A 19,631-nucleotide genomic window follows, 5' to 3' on the forward strand; every position below is an offset into this window, starting at 1 on the left:
TAGGCCCAACCTGGGGGTGGAACTCAAGACCCTGTGATCAAGCGTGACATGTTCTACCGACTAAGCCAGCCAGGCACACCTGAAAGTGGAACCACATTTGATAAGAGTTTTCTAAGAGTCACTTTCCACCCAATCTAACTCTCCTTCCTTCAATGATGGTTTCAATACCGGAGATCGCTTCGGGTAAAATCAAATTATAATTTGGGGCTACTTTAACTTTTAATCTCACAAGTGACTGGCCTGACTCTAACTGTTAGAGTAGTGGAGCAATTCCTCCTTGATAGGTCACTTGAGCTTGGGCAATGAACGGGTCCATCAAAAGATTTCTGGTCCCATGTCTGATCCTAATGCTTTCTTTTCTCCATCATACCAGAGGACAGGAAGGCCATGAGACAAGGAAAAGGGGACAGGGAGAGAGGGAGAGGGATACAGAAAAAAAGATATATAGAGAGAGACCCTGAGCAAGTGAGCTGAGTTCCTTTGCCTAAGAAAAGTTAATAGGAACTAAGATATGTACAGCTGGGTTGAAAGAGTGATATCCATCCCATTAACCCTAAACGAATAATAACAACCAGCATTTATTAGATGTTTACTGTATACCAGGGAGTTTCCTTTCATATGTTCACTTTATGCTCTTAACAGTTCTATGAAGTAGGAACAGATTTTCCAGAAAATCCTGGGCAAAACACTGGGTTTCCTATCTCACAAAAAACATTTATTAATTTTTACAAGATAGATTTGCTCAACTATTTGGAAAGACTTAAATATATTTAGGCAACTGATATCAGAAGGCTATAAGCCAACACTGACGGACAAGTTCAGAGGACATGATATATATATATAACAACTTAATTTTCTTTTCTGTATTTTTTGACTAATTCTTATTAGTATTTTTGTTAGAACAAACTCAGACATTTATATGTCCCAATTTTCAAATTCTGTAAATACTTTTGTTTTTACAATACTGAGATTTGGATCTACTAAGGGGTGGAAAAGGCAAAATAGAAAAGAAAATGTCTTTAACAAATTTGGATAGGTTTTTCTGATTAAATGTTATAAAACTTTATCACAAGGAACACAATCTCCACACTGAGGACCGTTCTTTTCTCTAAGAACAAATTTAGTGCTTGTTGCAATACATTATTTTATTAAGATCTAATTCTAGATACTTAAGGAAACCTCCAGAGAAGTTGGCTGATTGTTGTGTTAAACCAGACATCGATGTTTATGTAGCATGTGGGTGAAAAAATATTAATTAGTAGGATGTTGGTTGAGCTGATTAAGAGTAAGAGCTGTTTGTTGTTATGTTGAGTAATAAGGTAAATAGCCAATCTTGTGCTGGGATGCACTTGCTTCCACTCCTCTCTCTTTGGTCTTCACTGCCTTTTATCTCTCAAGGTCTAAGAACCTAACAGTGGTCCTCAAGGACATCCAGTCCCCTGAGAAGTCCCACCCAGGCCAGGACCTTACCTGTCCTCAGTAACCTTCCCCTGTGGCAGCAGCTTTTGGGCTCTTCCTTATGGAACTGGGGGGTGCTTACTCTCCAAGCCTAAAGTTCAAGGGAAAAGAAAGAAATATAAACACCAGCTTTCAGACAGATTCAACATCAGTTCTGGGGACTTTTCTCTGGGACTTCGTCTCTTATACAACCTTACTTAAAATGCCAGGCATACTTTATAGAAACACTAAGAATCTCTGAAGGAGGAAAATCATGTCAAGGACCCTGTGTTCTAATTAATTTTGCCACTGTTTCTTCTAAAATTAGAAGGCAGTGTGGCACTTTTCAAACTGGTGAGGTAAGCAGGGTTTTGTTTTGTTTTGTTTTAATTTCCAATCCAAAGTGTAGCTACACTTTTAGAAAGTATAGTAAAAATGAATTACTATAAGAGTAAAATAAAAATGAGGACAAAAAATATGAGTCTTTTTTTAGTTATTATATTTAATAACAGAAAAACTATCAAATTTTCATAAAAATACCTAAACACTTATCATTTCTGTACTCATCTTGTGGTAACCCAAGACTAGCTCTACTCAACAGATTACACTTTTTATAGGATTACATTAGTGTCTTGGTTGAGGTTTTAATTTTATAGATAAGGGAAAACTATTAAATTTTTTAAATAAAAAATATATTTTGACAGCAGGGACTGATTCTAACAAAAACCTCCTTTCTTCCATATGCCCTTCTACTTAACATTAGAGTTTAAATATATGAAAGGAAAAGGAGAAGTGTGTGAATAAATCCAGCTAAGACACACATATATTTAAAGGATCAATGGACTTTAAAATTGTTTTGATTCCCAAAATATTCTCTCAGTTTTTCTGAGAAGTGGTCATATCACTGCTTTGCCAACTAATCTTTTCTGCCTCCTAAACTTGAGATAAAATAAGCTATGCTTGTAGCTATATAGTTATATTCACTGTTCTCTCATAAACACACAACAACACATACACTAAAATAAAACAAAAAGAAAATAGAAATAGAATATTAAGCACCTGTGTATGATTAAGGGCTGGGTCTGTGGAGTCAGACTATCTAGATTAAAACCTGACCCCATTAGTTATTCACTGTGTGGCCTTGAGTAAGTTACTTAATTTCTTCGTACCCCAGTCCCCTAACCGTAAAGATAAAAATATATAAGACACCTATCATACAACTTTCAGAATTATGGCAGAGTTAAATGAGATGTTTGAGTCTATGGCAAAACCTTTGCTACTTAAATTGTATATACTTTTACTGTTTGGACTAAAGCACACTTTCAAGATTGGTTTGATGACCAGGACTCAAGAACATAAACCTTGGTTTCTGGTTCCAATCAAAATGGAATAAAAATATTCCACTCCATTTCTTCCCCCAAAGAAACTAAAACCCTTGAACATAATGCATACAGCGGCTATCTGAGGACTGTGAAAAGTAAATTGTAGTAGGCAGATTGGGGAAGGAGACCAGAATGTGAAGGAGCATCAAATCAGTAACGAGTTTCCCATTTTCTTCTTCTCTGGTATCTCTTGGCAATGAACTCACAAGCAGCCTGGAACTTGAGACTGTGCATTGAATGTGAACAGAAACAGCTCCAAGAGAAGCTATCACCTAGCTAATGAGCAAGAAAGGGCCCCTGGTGTCAGAAAAAGGGAGGGAAAATACTCTATGCTTTTGTCTATGATCTTTCACCGCAGCTAACCCTAAAACAGCAGTGATAACAATGGTAATGACTGGTAGGCACTTAACACTCAAATGAAGGAGTGCTTCTCCTTGACCAGAAGAACTCTTGTTGCAAGAATGTAGGGAAATACTCCACTGTGTCTTTTCTCTATATCTGCTTGGTCCTGGAGACAGACTCAGACATGCTGATTATGTTACAGAGCGGGGAAGCCACAGTCCTGACTTACTAGACAGAGGACCATTAAAAAGATGCTCCTGTGAGACAGAAGTTGTCAGGAAGATCTCAGAGAAAAGAGAGCTCAGGAAAATAACTCCAAAAAGTTTTATATGAACTTTTGGGCTCAGTCACAAGTTGTGCATGCTTAAACCTTATCTAATCTGCTTATCAAAGGCTTTGAGAACTGAATTGTGAGGTAGACCATTTTCCAGATCCTAGAGTGCCACTGGATAGTACACACAAGAGACAGGTCCAAATGGCACAGCACAAGTGTTAAAAAGTTAACTGACTTTGGAACTATAGCCCATAGAAGGCAAATAGGAATTTGTAGCTTGAATCTAACAGGATTAATTACTATTAATATTGAGAAACAAATAATGCAATCAATACTCTACAACATTAAAACAAAGCCAAAAAACCCACATAATATTCAAAATGTTCATGATAAAATCCCCAAATGTAGCATACAGAGAAGCAAGAAACTCTCAACAGATGGCATAGATGTGGAAATTATCAGGAAAAAATTTAAAGTAGTGATTTTAAATGTACTTCAAGAAGTAATGCCAAATACTGTTGAAATGAACAGAAAGGTTAAAAAGTCTCAGAAGAGTAATAATAGACATGAAAATAAAACTGTAGGTAAACTTTAGAGCTGAAAAATACAGTAACAAAAACTAGAAATTCACTGGATGGATTCGAGAACACAATGGAAATGACGGAGGAGCAAATTAGCTTGAACTTGATCAACAGAAAGTATCTCATTTGAAAAAGAGAGATTAAAAAAATGAAGGGAGTCTTGGGGATCTGTAGAACAATACTAAAAGGTTAAACATTCATGTTATTGGAGTCCCATAAAAATAACAGAAAGACTGTGGTTAAGAAAATCCATTATAAGAAAGAATGAGGAAATACTTTACAAATTTGGCCAGCTGTAACTTAAAGATTCATGAAGCTCAGTGAAACCTAAACAGGATGGGTGCAAAGAAATCCATGCCCAGAAATAATGGCAGATTTCTTTTTATTATTATTACTATGTTATGTTAGTTACCATACATCATTAGTTTTTTGGTGGCAGATTTCTTATCAGAATCCAGAAAGTAGTGGTCTGAAGGTGGTGGGAAATTTTCAAGTACTCAAAGAAAAGAACTGTCAACCTAGAATTCTACATTTAATACAAGAATCCTTTATGAATGGAGGCAAAATAAAGATATTCTCAGATGAAGGAAAACTAGAGAAGTGTTGCCAGCAAAAATGCTCTTACAGAAACATAAAAGGGAGTTTTTTGGGTTGACTCAAAATGGCATTGGAGGACAATTTGGAATGTCAGCTGTGAAGAAAGAGGGACAGAGGTAGTAAAAATAAGGGTAAATATAATAGACAAATCTCCCCTTAAGCTCTTCTTAAAAGTGTATGTTGAAAGCAGAAATTTTAACAGTCTGATGGGATTTTTCAGTATATGTAGATGTAATACGTATTACAACCACGACATAAAGAAGAGAAGATAAAGCATCTAAAAGGTTGCAAACTTTCTATATTTCACTTGAAGTGGTAAAATATTACCTTTACATGCACTATGAAAATGTTAGATATGTCTATTGTTATCCTTAGATCAACCACTAACAAAAAGAAATAGTAAAACTCAACAAATAAAACAAAATGGAATAATATAAAATATTCTAATAATTCAACATAAGACAGGAAATGGAAAGGAAGGGAATAAAAAAAAGAGAGGAAATGAAAACAAAAAATCATGGTAGACTTAAATCCAAAAATAAGAATAATTATGTCAAGTTTAAATTGTCTCAACATACCAATTTAAAAAAAGAAAAGATTTCATAATGAATTAAAAATTCAGGATCCAATTACATTTTATCTACAAGAAAATTACTTTTAAATATATGGATGTAGGTTTTGGATAAAAGAATGGAAAAACATATACTGTGTAAAATTAACCAGAAGGACACAGAAGAACTGAACAACACCATTAATCAAATAGATTTAGTTGATCTTTGTAGAACACTTCAGCCCACAATAGCAGAATACATATTCTTTTCAAGTTCACATGACACATTCTCGAGATTGGCCATCTCTTCATCATAACAAATTCAAGAGGAATGGAATCATACAAAATATTTTGCCTGATCATAAAAGAATTAAACTAGAAATCAATAACAGGAAGGTAACTGAAAAATCTCCATGCAATTAGGAATTAAAGAATATACTTCTAAATAATCCATGGGTCAAAGAGGAAGACTGAAGGTAAATTAGAAAATATTTTGAATTTAACAGAAAATTAAAATACAACAAGCTAAAGTATGCTTGAGGGAAATACTTAGCAATAAAATGTTGTATTAAAAATAAAAATATCAAATTGATCATTGAAGACATACCTTAAGAAATTAGAAAGAAATTTAAAGGAAGCAGAAAGAAATAATAAAGATAAGATCAATTAGGTTTAAAACAAACAAACAAAAAAGCAGTAGAAACAAATAATTAAAACTGAAAGGTGGTTCTTTGAAATGATTGATGAAATTGATAAACCTGTATTTGGACTAACAAAGAACAAAGAGAGAAGATACACCTTGCCAAAATCAAAAATGGAATAAAGAGTACCACCACAAGATCCACATATTAAAAGGATAATAAGGGAATAATACAAATAAATGTGTGCCTAAATTTGACAGCTTAGATACAAAGATTAAGAAATAAATGCCTCAGATTGGGAATAAGTAACATTTTGTCTATTTGCAGATGATCACCTGAGTAGAAAGTTCCCAAGAATCTATAAAATTTCTAGAACTACTAAGAGTAGAACAGTTGAACAGACACTTTACTAAAAGAGATATTCCAACGGAAAATAAACTCGGGAAAGATACTAGTATGATTACCCATTATGGAAATGCAATGCAAACCACAATGTCATACCACTACACGCTGATTAGAATGGGAAAAATAAATTTTTTAAAAAAGATTTTATTTATTTATTTGACAGAGGGAGAGAGATCACAAGTAGGTAGAGAGGCAGGCAGAGGGAAAGGGGGAAGCAGACCCCCTGCCCAGCAGAAAGCCCGATTGAGGGCTTGATCCCAGGATGCTGAGATCATGACCTGAGCCGAAGGCAGAGGCTTAACCCACTGAACCACCCAGGCGCCCTGAAAAAATAAATTTTTTAAGAGTGACAATACCAAGTGCTAATGAGACAATAGAGCAGCTGGAACTTTCATATGCCTCAGGTGGGAATAATGTATGGTACAGAACTGACAAAACAGTTAATCAGTTTCTTATAGGGTTAATAGACACCATGTAACTCAGCAGCATTGCTCATAGGAGTCTAATCTAGAGAAATGAAACTTATTTTCATACAATCTGTAGATAAATCTATTAAAAACCAACTCAAACTGGAAACAACCTCTATGTCTTGCAATAAGTGAATGGATAAATAAACTTGACACATCCAGACAACGGAATATTACTCAACAATAAAAAAAGAATAAACCACTGACTCATGACACAACACAGATGACTCTCAAAGGCATTATGCTGAGGGAAAGAAACCAACCACAAAAGTTTACAGACTCTGTGATTCTATTCATATGAAATTCTAAAAAAGTCAACTCTGTAGGGATAGAGAGCAAATTAGTGTTCACTAGGGGTGAATGTTGGAAAGAACTTGACTCCAAAGGAGTATCATAAAGAATTTTTTTTTTTTTTTTTGAGTGATAGGACTATTCTGTACCCTGAATGTGATGATAGGGACATTGATTTATATGTGTTAAAACTCATCAAAAATGTAGACCAAAAAAAGTCAATTTTACTATACGTAAATTTTAAAATAAAAAAATGAATCTGACTACTTCTACTTCACCTGCTCATAATTCAACGTGGAACATTAGAAACAAACTGTAGCCCTTCTCTGCATCAATTTCCTTAGCTCAGAGATCTATTTTTTATTGCTTTACTCATAGGATTAATGAGATAATGTTTGTGAAATGTTTTGAGCTCCTTAAAAGGAAGTTGCTATGCAAGTATAAAATGTTGTTATCATTATCCAGGCCCTATTTTTTCTTTTGCTTATATGATGAAGTTTATGATCATCTTCATTTTCACATTATTTTTAATGAATTGTAACAATAAAATGTGGTAGCCAGGATATAAAATGAAGCACATGCATTAACAAGGCTAAAACTTTGTAATTAGAATTTGAAACATCAGTCTGTCTAAAGATAATTGGCTCTAATGATTATTTCTCTATGTACACAAGCTACAATTTTATGAAGTCCAAGTGTGGCTTATTCTTCAAGTCACTATCTCCTTTGAGATGTTCTTAGTTTATCTCGGTGTCTGAAGAAAGAGAAACAAGTGTGAGGAAAAAATTCACATCTGAAAATTAAATAAAAGAGTACTCTGTCTTCGAAAGGAAGTAATGAGAGAATAGTCTGTTTAATTTGGACTCTGCTTGTATTATTTTTAAAAATCCTTTTACTTTCTATTAACAAAAACATGACTTAAAGATAATATTTAAATTCTTAGAAATCCCCCTCCCCAATTTTCTTCTTTCCTAAGTGCAAAATAAAGAATTCTGTGATTCCCCTAACAAAAAATTTCTGAAAGCTTCCTACTTTTTGGGGGGCTAAGGTTGAATTCCTCTTCCTGGTTTTTGAGGCTTTTGCTAATTTAGCTTTACTTAACCTGGACAATGTTACTTCCTGTGTCTTCCTTCATATTAACCCTTTACTTCATCAGAAGCTTTTCCTCCATTCATGTCAATGGTTCTTCTGACTTCCATATCAAGGGATTCCTCCTGCTCCTCTGCCTGAAAGGATGAAATCTCCTGCATAGATTGCAGCTAGAGACTTTACACAAGACCTAATAAATATGGGTCACACTCAGGTATTGGCCTCTACTTATCCCTGTCTCTGTGGAAGCAAAATTATGAGAAGAAAATAAAAATTTCCTTGACAATTGAGATCAGTTAAGTGCCCAAAGCTCAGGTAAAGCCTAATCTTTGTTCTCAGACTAAGCTACACTAAAATATTTCAAAAGGAGAAGATCCAAGGGTTTTAGGGCATATTAAAAAAAAAGAAAAAACAAACAAAACAAAGCAAAACAGCAGAAGACATGAAGATTCTTCCATTTCTGAAAAACTAAATCTTATTTCAAAGTCTTACCATTTCACTTGATACAAAAAGAAGTTCTGCAACAAATGTTCACACTTTTCAGTAGATTAGCTGGTAGCCTAGATTCGCTTAAAGAAGTCCCCTATTGTCAAAATTTCCTGGACACAATCTTTGATACAAGGGAGATCAGGGAAGGATGTGATGGTCCCTTTTTCAAAAAAGCATTGCCCCAGAGAATTAGAAACATAAAGAGAGTTGAGAAAAAGTGTGCATCATTGACATCTTGCTGACATTAAAATTAAACCATGCTTTCATAAAAATCTATGAGTTAGGAGATAGTTCAGAAGTCAGATTGTCTAGCTTCCCATTTTGTGATAGAAATGAGAAATGAACTTCAAAGAATTCCTGTCTAAATCCTGAAATTCTATCTGTGGTCCAGAAACATGTGAGATACATAGAATTCTTATTGAATAGGGCTTTATTAATTTTTGGACCCCTCGGTTTTTGTAACATTAGGGAATTTGAATGTATCTTGTAGATAACTGGGAGCAGAGTCTTTGAGGATTTTAAAACAGGTGAATAAAGGATGAAAACAATTTTGGTGAAGATAAGCCTGGCAGTGGTGTAGGGAGTAGATGGGAAGGAGGAGAGCCTGAAGAAAAAGGTTCCACTTAGAAGAAGTCTACGAAGCAGCTGATTTGAGGGTGAACATGATAATGCTGATTTTAGACATGCGGAATAGAGGTTACTGCGGGAACTTTAGATAAATAGAGTCTATACATTCATGGAGAGAGTAAACTGGATGGCTAAGAGTTTAGGGTAGCCAATATGGATTTGGAAATAAACCATGAGGAGAAAAGATTGAAAAACAAAGTAAGAAAAGCCTTGGCAAATACGTACAGAGTTCGGGGAGTGGAGGAAATTAGTATCTGTTGACCTGCAACGTATGCCAGCAATTTGCCTTTGAAATTTACACACTTATCTCAGTTATCCCACCTGCAATTTAAAATAGGCATTGTTGCCCCTCTACTCATGAGGAAACTGAGATTTAAGGTAGTTTGTCTAAATTTACTTAACAAGACCTGGGATTGGGATTTAGATCTATGCCTGTTAAGCTTCGAAATTCATGCCCCTTTCAGTAGCCATCAAAATAAATGGAGGCAGGACCTCAGAGAGAACATGTCATAGGAAATATGGATAGTGACCATATCTACCTCTCGGCTGCTCTAGTCCCAGCACACAGAAAGGAGTCAAGAGTAGTTGATGAATGACTGAAGGACAGCAAACCACTTATTGACGACTTTATTGATGTCTGGAGCCAGTTATGCATTGAACTGTATGTTTGTACTATTTTACTCTTTCACAACACTCCTAAAGATGTATGAGGGATTGCAGACCTTCCATGGTCACCCAGAAATCAAGCCAAAGTTAGTCTGTCTCTACATTTGGGTTTCTAACTTCTAAGCTATATTGAGAAAATCCATCCGTTTTCAGTTAGAGGACACTGATGACTTTTGTGAGATGAGTTTTATCAACAATAAAAGTGAAAATTTTATTCCATGGTATATAAACACAGAAGCCAAAGGGGGAAAAAAAAGTAAGAAATTTGCCAGAGAAAGAAAAGACAGAAATTAGATATTTGCTAAAAGGAGATGCAAGGTTCAAGCTGATTTGTTTACATTGTTTTCTTGAAAGTGGGAAGCTGAGCCTGCTTTAAGTCAAGGGGTAATTTGTTGGTGGATACTAAAATATCTAACAAAAAAGAAGGTAGTTAAAGAGAAGCAGGGGAGCAAAAACGATAGGAGATATAGGTCAAATGCAGGGTTAAAGGATGACTAGGAGTAAAGACAAGGGAGTGGGGTGGACAGAACCGTCTTTTAGGCAATGTGTCAAGGCTGAGATGAAGAAACTGTTCCCTTTTGGCCACTGAAAGCAGTCAGCCCTTCTCCATGGGCCTTGGTGGATCTTCAGATGAACCAGTATGTGGTTTCTTAAACCAAGTCCAAACGAACAGTCTGCAAACATAATCACTTCACGGGGTAGTCAGACTTAACACTGACTGGATAATGAATGCAGGGGAGACAGATGGCTGCCTTATTTTCACTGCTGTACTTGTTTTATACATTCAATACAATGGTTCACTACATATTTCTCAAAACAGTCTCCATCGGAGTGAGTATTCACTAGATGCAAGACGGTCTCTTCCTTAGGGACAAATGGACATATCAAAAGCATCAGGGATCAAAATACTTTTCTCTGCACTGGCCTCTTGCTCAGGCCAAATGCAAGAACAGTGGCAGTTTCTGCTGATGACTCAGGATACGTAGAGACCAGCAGTTTTTATGGCATCTTGGGTGGGCTGATAATGTCATTGCCTAAGGAGTATCGCCTCTGAGACAAAGTCAGAGGACACAGCCTCCCTAAAACCTGCTTTTGTCATTTCTCTTCTTTTTGTTAGAATGAGAAGATACTTCTGTATCAAAAATGCTGGGCTGTCTTTTGAATTAAACATAGACTACAGAGCTGCCCATATCATTTGATACCATGAGATCCCACAGATGGAATTCTGGACAGTTTTATTGATGATAATTTAGCATAGAAAGTGAGAGCTCATTCAATGAAAATGGATTCTTTGCAGCATCCCTGATATTTTGGGTGGGAGAAAAGGGGCATGATTTTGTGGCCTCCCCTCTTTCTCTGAACATCAGCCCCCCCGCCCACCCTGCCCCGTGCTTCATAACAAGGCACAACAGATTGTGTCCATAGAATTGCCACATAGTTGTCCTTTTGGCATGGCTATTCTGAATGTAGCTGTAGTCATATTCATTCCAAAATGCTGGAATGGTTGGCAAGGGTGGTCCCCAAAAGGTTGAAATCATTCTCTCTACATAGAATTTTTTTACTGTTGTCTACTTCATTTTTGAACTTGTTCCTTTGGCTTCTGTAATATTGCTTCATTTAATTCCTCCTTTAAACATTTCTTTTCAACTTTCCTTTCATTCTGACTGAACCTTCCATATTGGTATTTCTCAGGTTTGTGTCCCAAGATCATTTCTGTCTCACTCTGTCCCCAAGGATCCAAGTCATTCTAATCAACATATGGTGGGCTTTTGACTCACAAATATGTACCTTCACCTGCAGAATTCTTCCCTAATCTCTAGGCACATATATAAATACCTTCAGGATATCCCAAACTTGGTGTTGTATAGAACTTTACATTCAACATGTTCAAATATGTACTCACTCTTTCTAAGGCTGTAACTCCTTTTTATTATTAATTCCATCAATCATCCAAGCCAAAACCTAGGATTCATTCTGGATTTCTTTAAATTCCACATTTAAATTCCATTTACTACTATTTTATATCCGGTCCTCATCATCCCAGAAGGTTTATTACAATAGTTTAACTGGTCTGTTGGCTCACTCCTTGTCCTGGCTTCTATCCAGACTTTGTCTGGCTGGCCGGGTGAACTCTATGATGTCGCTTACTCCTCTGCTTGTAAAGTTCCAGTTGGTGTTCTGAGACATAAATTTCAAACCCCTTAGAATAAGGGATAAATGACAATAGAACAGAATAAGGAAAGGTAATAATACAAAATAGTGACTAACCACTGGAAAGATCCAACTCTCCTGCTGCTATCTGTACATATTGTGTAGTCTTAACATGTTTACCTAATACATTCAAGTATCTCATAACAATTGAAAAATTCTTCCAAATATTTATAACATTTCTGTGACAAAGTAACAATAATACATGATAATGCTCTGTCATCTTCCTATAAAGAAAAATAGCCCACATTACCCCAAAGTCTCTAAAGTCCAATATTAGTTCTCTCTTTCTCAGGCTATAGAACTTCACCTCAGGTGGCTTTCTCCTTAGGGATTATTCTCCAGTCTTTGTGTATTTTTGTAGTTCACTTTAGGACCTTCTTGTTTAGATAATTACAGAAAGAAATTAGAGTTTTTAATAAAACATGGTTTTATATTGCCTAAACCAGAAAGGTACATTGAGATTGCCATTTGTAATATTCTCATTGATGCCCCCAGGTCTCCTGTTTGGCTATGGTTGTTTTTCGCTTGGAGAGCTCTTTTTTCTACTGGAAACTAGATGACACGCAAGACAGCAATCTTCATTACGCTTTGAAACATACGTTAAGGCTTCAGAGTAGTTAAAGCTAAATTCTAAACCATGAGAGTTTCTCTGTTTTTTGAGTAGATACCTCGGCTCCCAGACGGCCTGAAAGCAGATGAAAATGATCCAGTCAGGTGGACACATGCTTTGACAAGAATATTTATTTGTTATTATTGAAAAATACACAAAGGCAAAAGGTTGCTTAGCTGCTGATTTTCCATAGTACACAGGGTATTGTAAGAAAGGGGGAAGTATCTGTAACATACGGCAGTTTACATTTCTAAGGCATTTAGGCTTATGAGTAGTAGGTGCACCTAGGTCCATTTATTTGAGTTTAAACAAACTGAGGCACACCAGGCAGGCAAAGGATTGGAAACTATACAGTAAACTCTTCTGTGCACTTTTGTCGAGCATTGTAGATCCATCTCCCATTCCCCATTCTTCTTCTTCTTCCCCCCCCCCCCCACATGAGTTTTGGAGTTGTTCATAGAACTGGTAATAATCTACTCTTCAAGAGTTTCCTTATAATGACAATGCTAACGGGACACACAGAACAGAACTAGTTCATGGACAGGTTCCATAGACTCTTACCAATTTGAGGCTCCAAGAAGAAAAACACCGATTTGCAAAGGCACAGTGGAGACAGGTTTAATGTATTAAATACAACATGAATCATTCACAATAACAAGTTTAGTGTTTCAGGGAACTTTTGTTAATACAACACAGTTGGTCACACAAAATACAAATGCTTCTGTTGATTTGTCTTGGCAACTCAGATACATCAACAGTGCTAACAGTTTAACAGCTTTGTTCTCATCTGACAGAAAATAATGGCAGTTCTGCAAGGCAAATGTTAAACCTGACCGTATGTATTTATTAATTCCACAGTGTTTTGACAGATTATAGGGGATGGAACTCAGAGGATGCTGACACGCTCACTGAGGGCTTTCATCTCTGTTTCTTCATTTTCGGGATTGTCACTGTGGCTAGCACTTGGATTGATCAGGTGAGCAGGGTACTGTAGCCCCTGCTCGCCTGCGTACTGCTCCCACCGCAGGTCGTCGCTTTCGTGGGTGATGTAGCGTTCCCCGATTTTGCACTCTAGCTCTCGTAAATCTAACCAGGTCTGATAATCCTGAGGAGGAAATTCCAAAATATTACCATAGAGATGATTACAACTCATTAAAACACGGTTTCATGTCTTGTCAGTTCCCTACAACCTTTTCCTTTCCACTCTATCCGTGCTGTGTCTTTCCTCAGGCACCCTGAGGGGGCAACATCAGCACCAAAGCCTTCCTATTTACCTAAACTCTGCAAATGCAGACTGTATATACGATATCATGGATTCATGCATAAAAGAGTGGGCAATTAATGCTTGCAGTCAAACAATCAGGAATACTGACATTCCTTTGAAATTTAATGCTACAAATAATCCTTCAGTATTGCATAGTATCATTTCTCTAATGTTTAATGTGAAAATAAATATATAAGAGGAGCCAAATACATGCATATACTTGATATTTGTCACGCATTTGTTCCACAAATATTAGCCCAGGACTTAAAAATATAGCCTCCAAATCAGCACAGTGCTTGACCAGATGGGCATCTGCTTGGACATTTATCAGGATTACACATACAGATGCTCTTGAAATCTGGTCCTTGGAGTTTTATAATGACCCTTAGATTTTTTTTTGTTTTGTTTTGTTTTTCTGTTTTTATTCTTGGTGCATGTATAAATGCACATATATGAGTGTGTAATGTGGTATATTTCTCCCCTGTCAAATAGTCATGGGTAGAGAGAGAGAGAGAGATTTAGAAACACTAAACTGTTATTAAGTCCTAAGAAGTTGCATGCATTTTGGCAAACAAATTGATATAAGACTAACACTTTTAAGAATGTAACAAAAGATTTTTTACAAATAATACCAAGATCTCGTAAATATTTATAAGTCCATCTGATTGGGAAAATATCCAGTGATTAATGTTTACCTGTAGCCAAGGGTGACTCAAGGTCTTATCCACACTATAGCGCTTTCTCATTTTTACTTGCAGCAAGTTATTGATAAGATCAATGGCTGAAAAAAATTTCAATTATTGATAAAAACATGACAAATCTGGAACATTTGCACAATTCATTTACAGTTTATTTCACATCTGCTATTTCACACTGTTAAATGCAGTATAGTGATAACAGGCACTAGAACCCGAAAAAATAATTCTTGAGAATTCTAAAACCTTGGCCTTCATTTTATTTCGGATGTTAAAAAATGAAAATGAAAATAATTTCGGAGGAGGAAGTCTGAATCTTTTGTGAATATGATGTGAATTTCTCTTGGTCTGGTCTTTAATACATTTTTCTAAAGCAGGAGTTTGGTTTAAATGTGCATCATTTAACTATTTTTTATACTAACTGTAGGATACAACTGAGAAAGAGAACAAGAGAAAGCATTTACTAATTTTGTTACAAAATGTGCTTAAAGTTTAAATACACATAGTAGGCTTCATTGTCTTGAATCAAATGACAGACAGTTAGATATCAAATTTAAAAGGAATAAAATAAAACACAACAGGGGCCAAGATTCAGCATAAACTCAGAGCTTAAAAACCAATGGCCCAATAGGAAAACCCTCTGGTTTCTTTCACTTTGCTTTTTAAAATACCCAATGAATTGGAATTATATTAGACTTCACTGTTTTCTAGAGGAAGTTAGGAAAGAAACTTCTCTAATAGGAATTATTCAATGAGGTTAGAACCAGTCTACCCAGCTTAGTGCTCTGACTTTGATTGGGACTCCTACGGAGTGTAATTTAGGAGGGAAAAAGTGATTCTTCCTTTTTTTTTTTTTTAAAGATTTTATTTATTTATTTGACAGAGATCACAAGTAGGCAGAGAGGCAGGCAGAGAGAGAGATAGAGAGGAGGAAGTAGGCACTCTGTTGAGCAGAGAGCCCGATGTGGGGCTCGATCCCAGGACCCTGAGATCATGACCTGAGCTGAAGGCAGAGGTTTAACCCACTGAGCCACCCAGGCACCCCAAAAAAGTGGGTGCTATCTGTATATATTGTGTAGACTAGTTATTTAGTCTACAGATCACCTGAGATACCCATAGCATCATGTGACATGACACCTTTGTAAAAATTATATTTTTGGCCTAGATTATTAATAGTTCACTTATTAAATTCACTATTACACTTACTTATTCTTGTAATAACTTTCCGTATTTCCTTCATCTTAGCATCTTCTCAAAAAAGAGCTTAGTGAAATCTGCCAAACCAATGGAAGCATTCACATTTCACCAGAGTTAATTTCTACCCCTAACCTACCCTGGTCATTAAGTTTCCTGAAAGATGTATCTTTCCCCTCTAAATCTTAATCAAGCTGATATTTTAAAAAATGTCAATCCATTTCCCAACTTCTCCAACAACCAAGCGCCTTTGACTCTATAGTATGGTCCACGTCAGCCTGTATGGATCTGAAATACAGGTGATCAGAGGGGTCCAGAGGCAACTAGTACAGACTGCTTCAGACAGAATGAATCAGAATCCTTCTCATTATCAGGCAAAGAGAAATTATTTCTAGAGTCTTTTGGCAACCCAGAGTTCTTCTCTCTGATACTAATACTCCAAATATTTGTCTGCATGCTTGAACGGCTAGAGAATCAAACACCTCAGAATTCTTTGACTGGGGAAAGTAAATGCAACAGCACACATTTCAATGCCGTCTAGTTAGGGTACCTCAGGAAACACGGTACTTAGTATAATTTCAAATTCCATGCATGTGTTCCCAGAGAGCTTTTGAAAGTACAGTTCTCTCAGTGAACTGTGAATTGGGCATGTGCTTTAAAACAGCCATTCACATGATTTACTCACTGGTGAGTAAAGTGCACCTTCCATTCTTGCTGCTGTGAAGTCACAGAGCAAAATGGAGGATGAGGGGAGACGGGAGAGCTTATGTGCTACTGTAAGTGCGCCACGGCATTACGCTTCCCCGGACCCTGCAGGCAATAAATACATGTTATTAATTCACTCATTCTGCTTTGAATTCTATAATTAGGAAGGTAGGAGTACAGTAACTCAACAAAAGGTCTGGTTTGTGCCCAAATGCACCCCAACGGTGAATCACACTGCCTAATGGGAAGGGAAGGACTGCCAGAGGAGAAACTGTAAGCGTCTGAAGGGAATGGAATATGTGGAGATGGAAAAATTTTTCTGCTGAATGAAGCACACAATCACAAGTCTGACTACAGCCGCAGTACCCGGGCGATGTGAATAAACACAGCAAAATAATGGCAAGTACCGCCAAGAGAAAATGGTTGAGGATATAAGGAGTGAATTAGAAGGGATACATGTGCGGATAAAAATAGGTGTGTGTGTTTGTATGTTTATAAACATATTTTGTGGGTTTTGGTAGGAAAAAAACCAGGATAATTAACTTTGGGCATGTGGTATTATTCAGAAAATAGGTCCATCGTTCATGATTGAGAGCTCCATTCTACTTGTCCCTGTTTCTGGAGCTCTTAAAACATCCATCATGTCATACAATCCACCATTAACTGTACCATCCAAAGTGCCTAAAAGAAATTCTAAAGTTTTGTTTTGTTTTCACAATGTTCTCTTTATTGGCTATGTTCCTCACAGGTGTCAACCATTCATTCATCTGTTCATTCACCAAATCTTCCCTAAGGAATGACTCTTGGCAACGACTTAGGGGACAAAAGCGTTAATGATAAAGCTCTAACCCTAAAAAGCTCCCAATCTAGTTGCAAAGGCAAAATGTGAGCGCGAGTGCAGACACACCGGAGATGGTATGAAACTGTCTCCCATGGTCCAAACTATTTCCTATGTCAATGAGTTACATGATACCAGTGACAAGAATTTGTTTCTCCTATACTGTGCCACAAACTGTCTTTTTATAACTAAACCACACGAACTTGGCTCTATTCTATATGACAGTTCTTCAAGCTGTAGGGCCAGCAATTCCCCTTTGCTTCAGCTTCCACCAAGCGTTCCTTCAGCTGCTCCTGCACATTCCTCAGTCTTCCCCGGCACCCTTATTTTGACTTTCACTAGCTTTTCTTAGTGTTCCTATTCATTGTTGACAGAAGCTTCCTCATAATTAACTGACTTATTTGTACACATAGATATTATTCAGGTAGCATAGAATTGAGGGTTTTTAAAGTTCACATTCATATTCTTAGATAGTCCTGATAACAATCCTATGAAAGTAGTTTTTATTATTTTCACTGCCACTTTATATAAAAGGAAAAGGTCATGTAACTTGGCCTAAGTCAGATAGCTCCTGGACTGAGGCTGAAATCCAGGGGTCTGGCTCCAAAGCCCTTGCTCTTAGAGACTATGGCATATAGTAACTAGATCATACTAGTAACTCATTATTATTAACTGATTGAATGTTAAAACTTAATTAAGACAATTATCATATGATCTCCTTGATATAAGGAATTTGAGAGGCAAGGTAGGGGGTTTGGGGGGTAAGGAAGGAAAAAAATGAAACAAGAGGGAACTGGGAGGGAGACTCAATCTCACAAAACAAACTGAGGGTTGCTCGGGGGAGGGGGGTCGGGAGAGGGTGGTGGGGTTATGGACTTTTGGGAGGATGTGTGCTATGATGAGTGAAGTGTGTAAAACTGGTGATTAACAGACCTGGACCCCTGGGGCAAATAATACATTATATGTTAATAAAATAATTAATTTAAAAACAATTAAGTTTAACATTTTTTCTAATTATTAACATTAAATTCTTCTTAATTATGTTTCTACTATACTTTTATGTTCTCATGTTCTTCTGTGAGTTTAACTCAACATTTTGGTGTTCAAAGACTATTCTGAATGTGATATGAGCCCCTCCTACCATAAAGGCTAAACATCCTAATTACCTACCACTTCCAACTGAATGAGTCTATCTGCTATGTATTAGACTTTAAGAAACTTTTCTTTTTTTTTTTTTTGGTAAGGAAAATGCTTTAATATGAGGCTGGATGACTCTATCCTAGATCACAACCCCAACCTCCATGCCTACTGGTTATTCTCTGAGCAAGGCTGACGAAAAAAGACAACTGCCTCCCAGGAGTACTGCCATCCAGTCCCTACTTTATCATCTTTTCTAAAGATGGAAGATAGATGGGAGATTTTTTCCAAACGTTTTATTATACTGAAGGCACATTAGTCCTTAGTAGTACTCATTCTACCATTCTTATTTTAAAGGAAAATTCAATTACTCCAGAAAAAATTTTAAGTAAACTAATATTGACTAATACTGACTTTTAGTCATCTCCTTCTAAGGGCCAGGATTTCTTTTCTAAATGTCTGCACACTATCTACTCAATCATTCAGTCTAGGATTTTTTTTTTTTTTTTTTTTTTTTTAAATGCAGTTGGTATTTTTTTTTTAAAGATTTTATTTATTTATTTGACAGAGAGAGATGACAAGCAGGCAGAGAGGCAGGCACAGAGAGAGGAGGAAGCAGGCTCCCCGCTGAGCAGAGAGCCCGATGCGGGGCTCGATCCCAGGACCCTGAGATCATGACCTGAGCTGAAGGCAGCGGCTTAACCCACTGAGCCACCCAGGCGCCCCCAGTCTAGGATTTTGTCAAGGATAAATGTTAAGCTTCTTGTTGAATGACTTTAGAATTTATTCTTTCCCCCTTTCAGAAATTCAGAAAACTCAGGCCTGTCTGAAGTATTCTAGCATCTCTCTCATTTTATCCATGATTTATTAAAAATCACTCACAATGGTTCTAAGAGCATCACTGTGAGCTTCTTTAACATGCAGTCATTAACATCTATCATATTTATAGCTGCCACTGAGTGTCCTCCTTCTTGTGATACAACCACCCCCTGCCCCACCCCCCACCCCACACCCCCAGGTGCTAACTCCCAGCAGAAGCTGCTAGGTATAATTTAAGAGTGCAGAGGATCCAAGCTAAGGGAAGAGGAAGCCAGCAAAAAGACTAGTAAAATGGGCATAGTCCCAGCAGTCCCAAAAGA

The 19,631-nt window shown here is 36.8% G+C and overlaps 1 protein-coding gene across 5 annotated transcripts in view; it reads right to left on the reverse strand.

Moving 5' to 3' along the window:
* Positions 1-13,087: 13,087 nt before the first annotated feature.
* PRKD1 (protein kinase D1) overlaps positions 13,088-19,631 on the reverse strand; it is a 336,833-nt gene continuing 330,289 nt past the window's right edge. For 4 of the 5 annotated variants that reach the window (XM_059181820.1, XM_059181821.1, XM_059181824.1 and 1 more), the window contains 2 exons: positions 14,619-14,704; positions 13,088-13,764 (listed from right to left, as the gene is read on the reverse strand). In XM_059181820.1, coding sequence (XP_059037803.1) covers positions 13,546-13,764; positions 14,619-14,704 — 305 coding nt within the window. In that variant the 3' untranslated portion in view covers positions 13,088-13,545. The remainder of the gene's footprint in view (positions 13,765-14,618; positions 14,705-19,631) is intronic. The other variant, XM_059181822.1, reaches the window with a different exon arrangement.

This window comes from Mustela lutreola, chromosome 7, assembly GCF_030435805.1.
Source record: "Mustela lutreola isolate mMusLut2 chromosome 7, mMusLut2.pri, whole genome shotgun sequence".
Lineage (NCBI taxonomy): Eukaryota > Metazoa > Chordata > Mammalia > Carnivora > Mustelidae > Mustela > Mustela lutreola.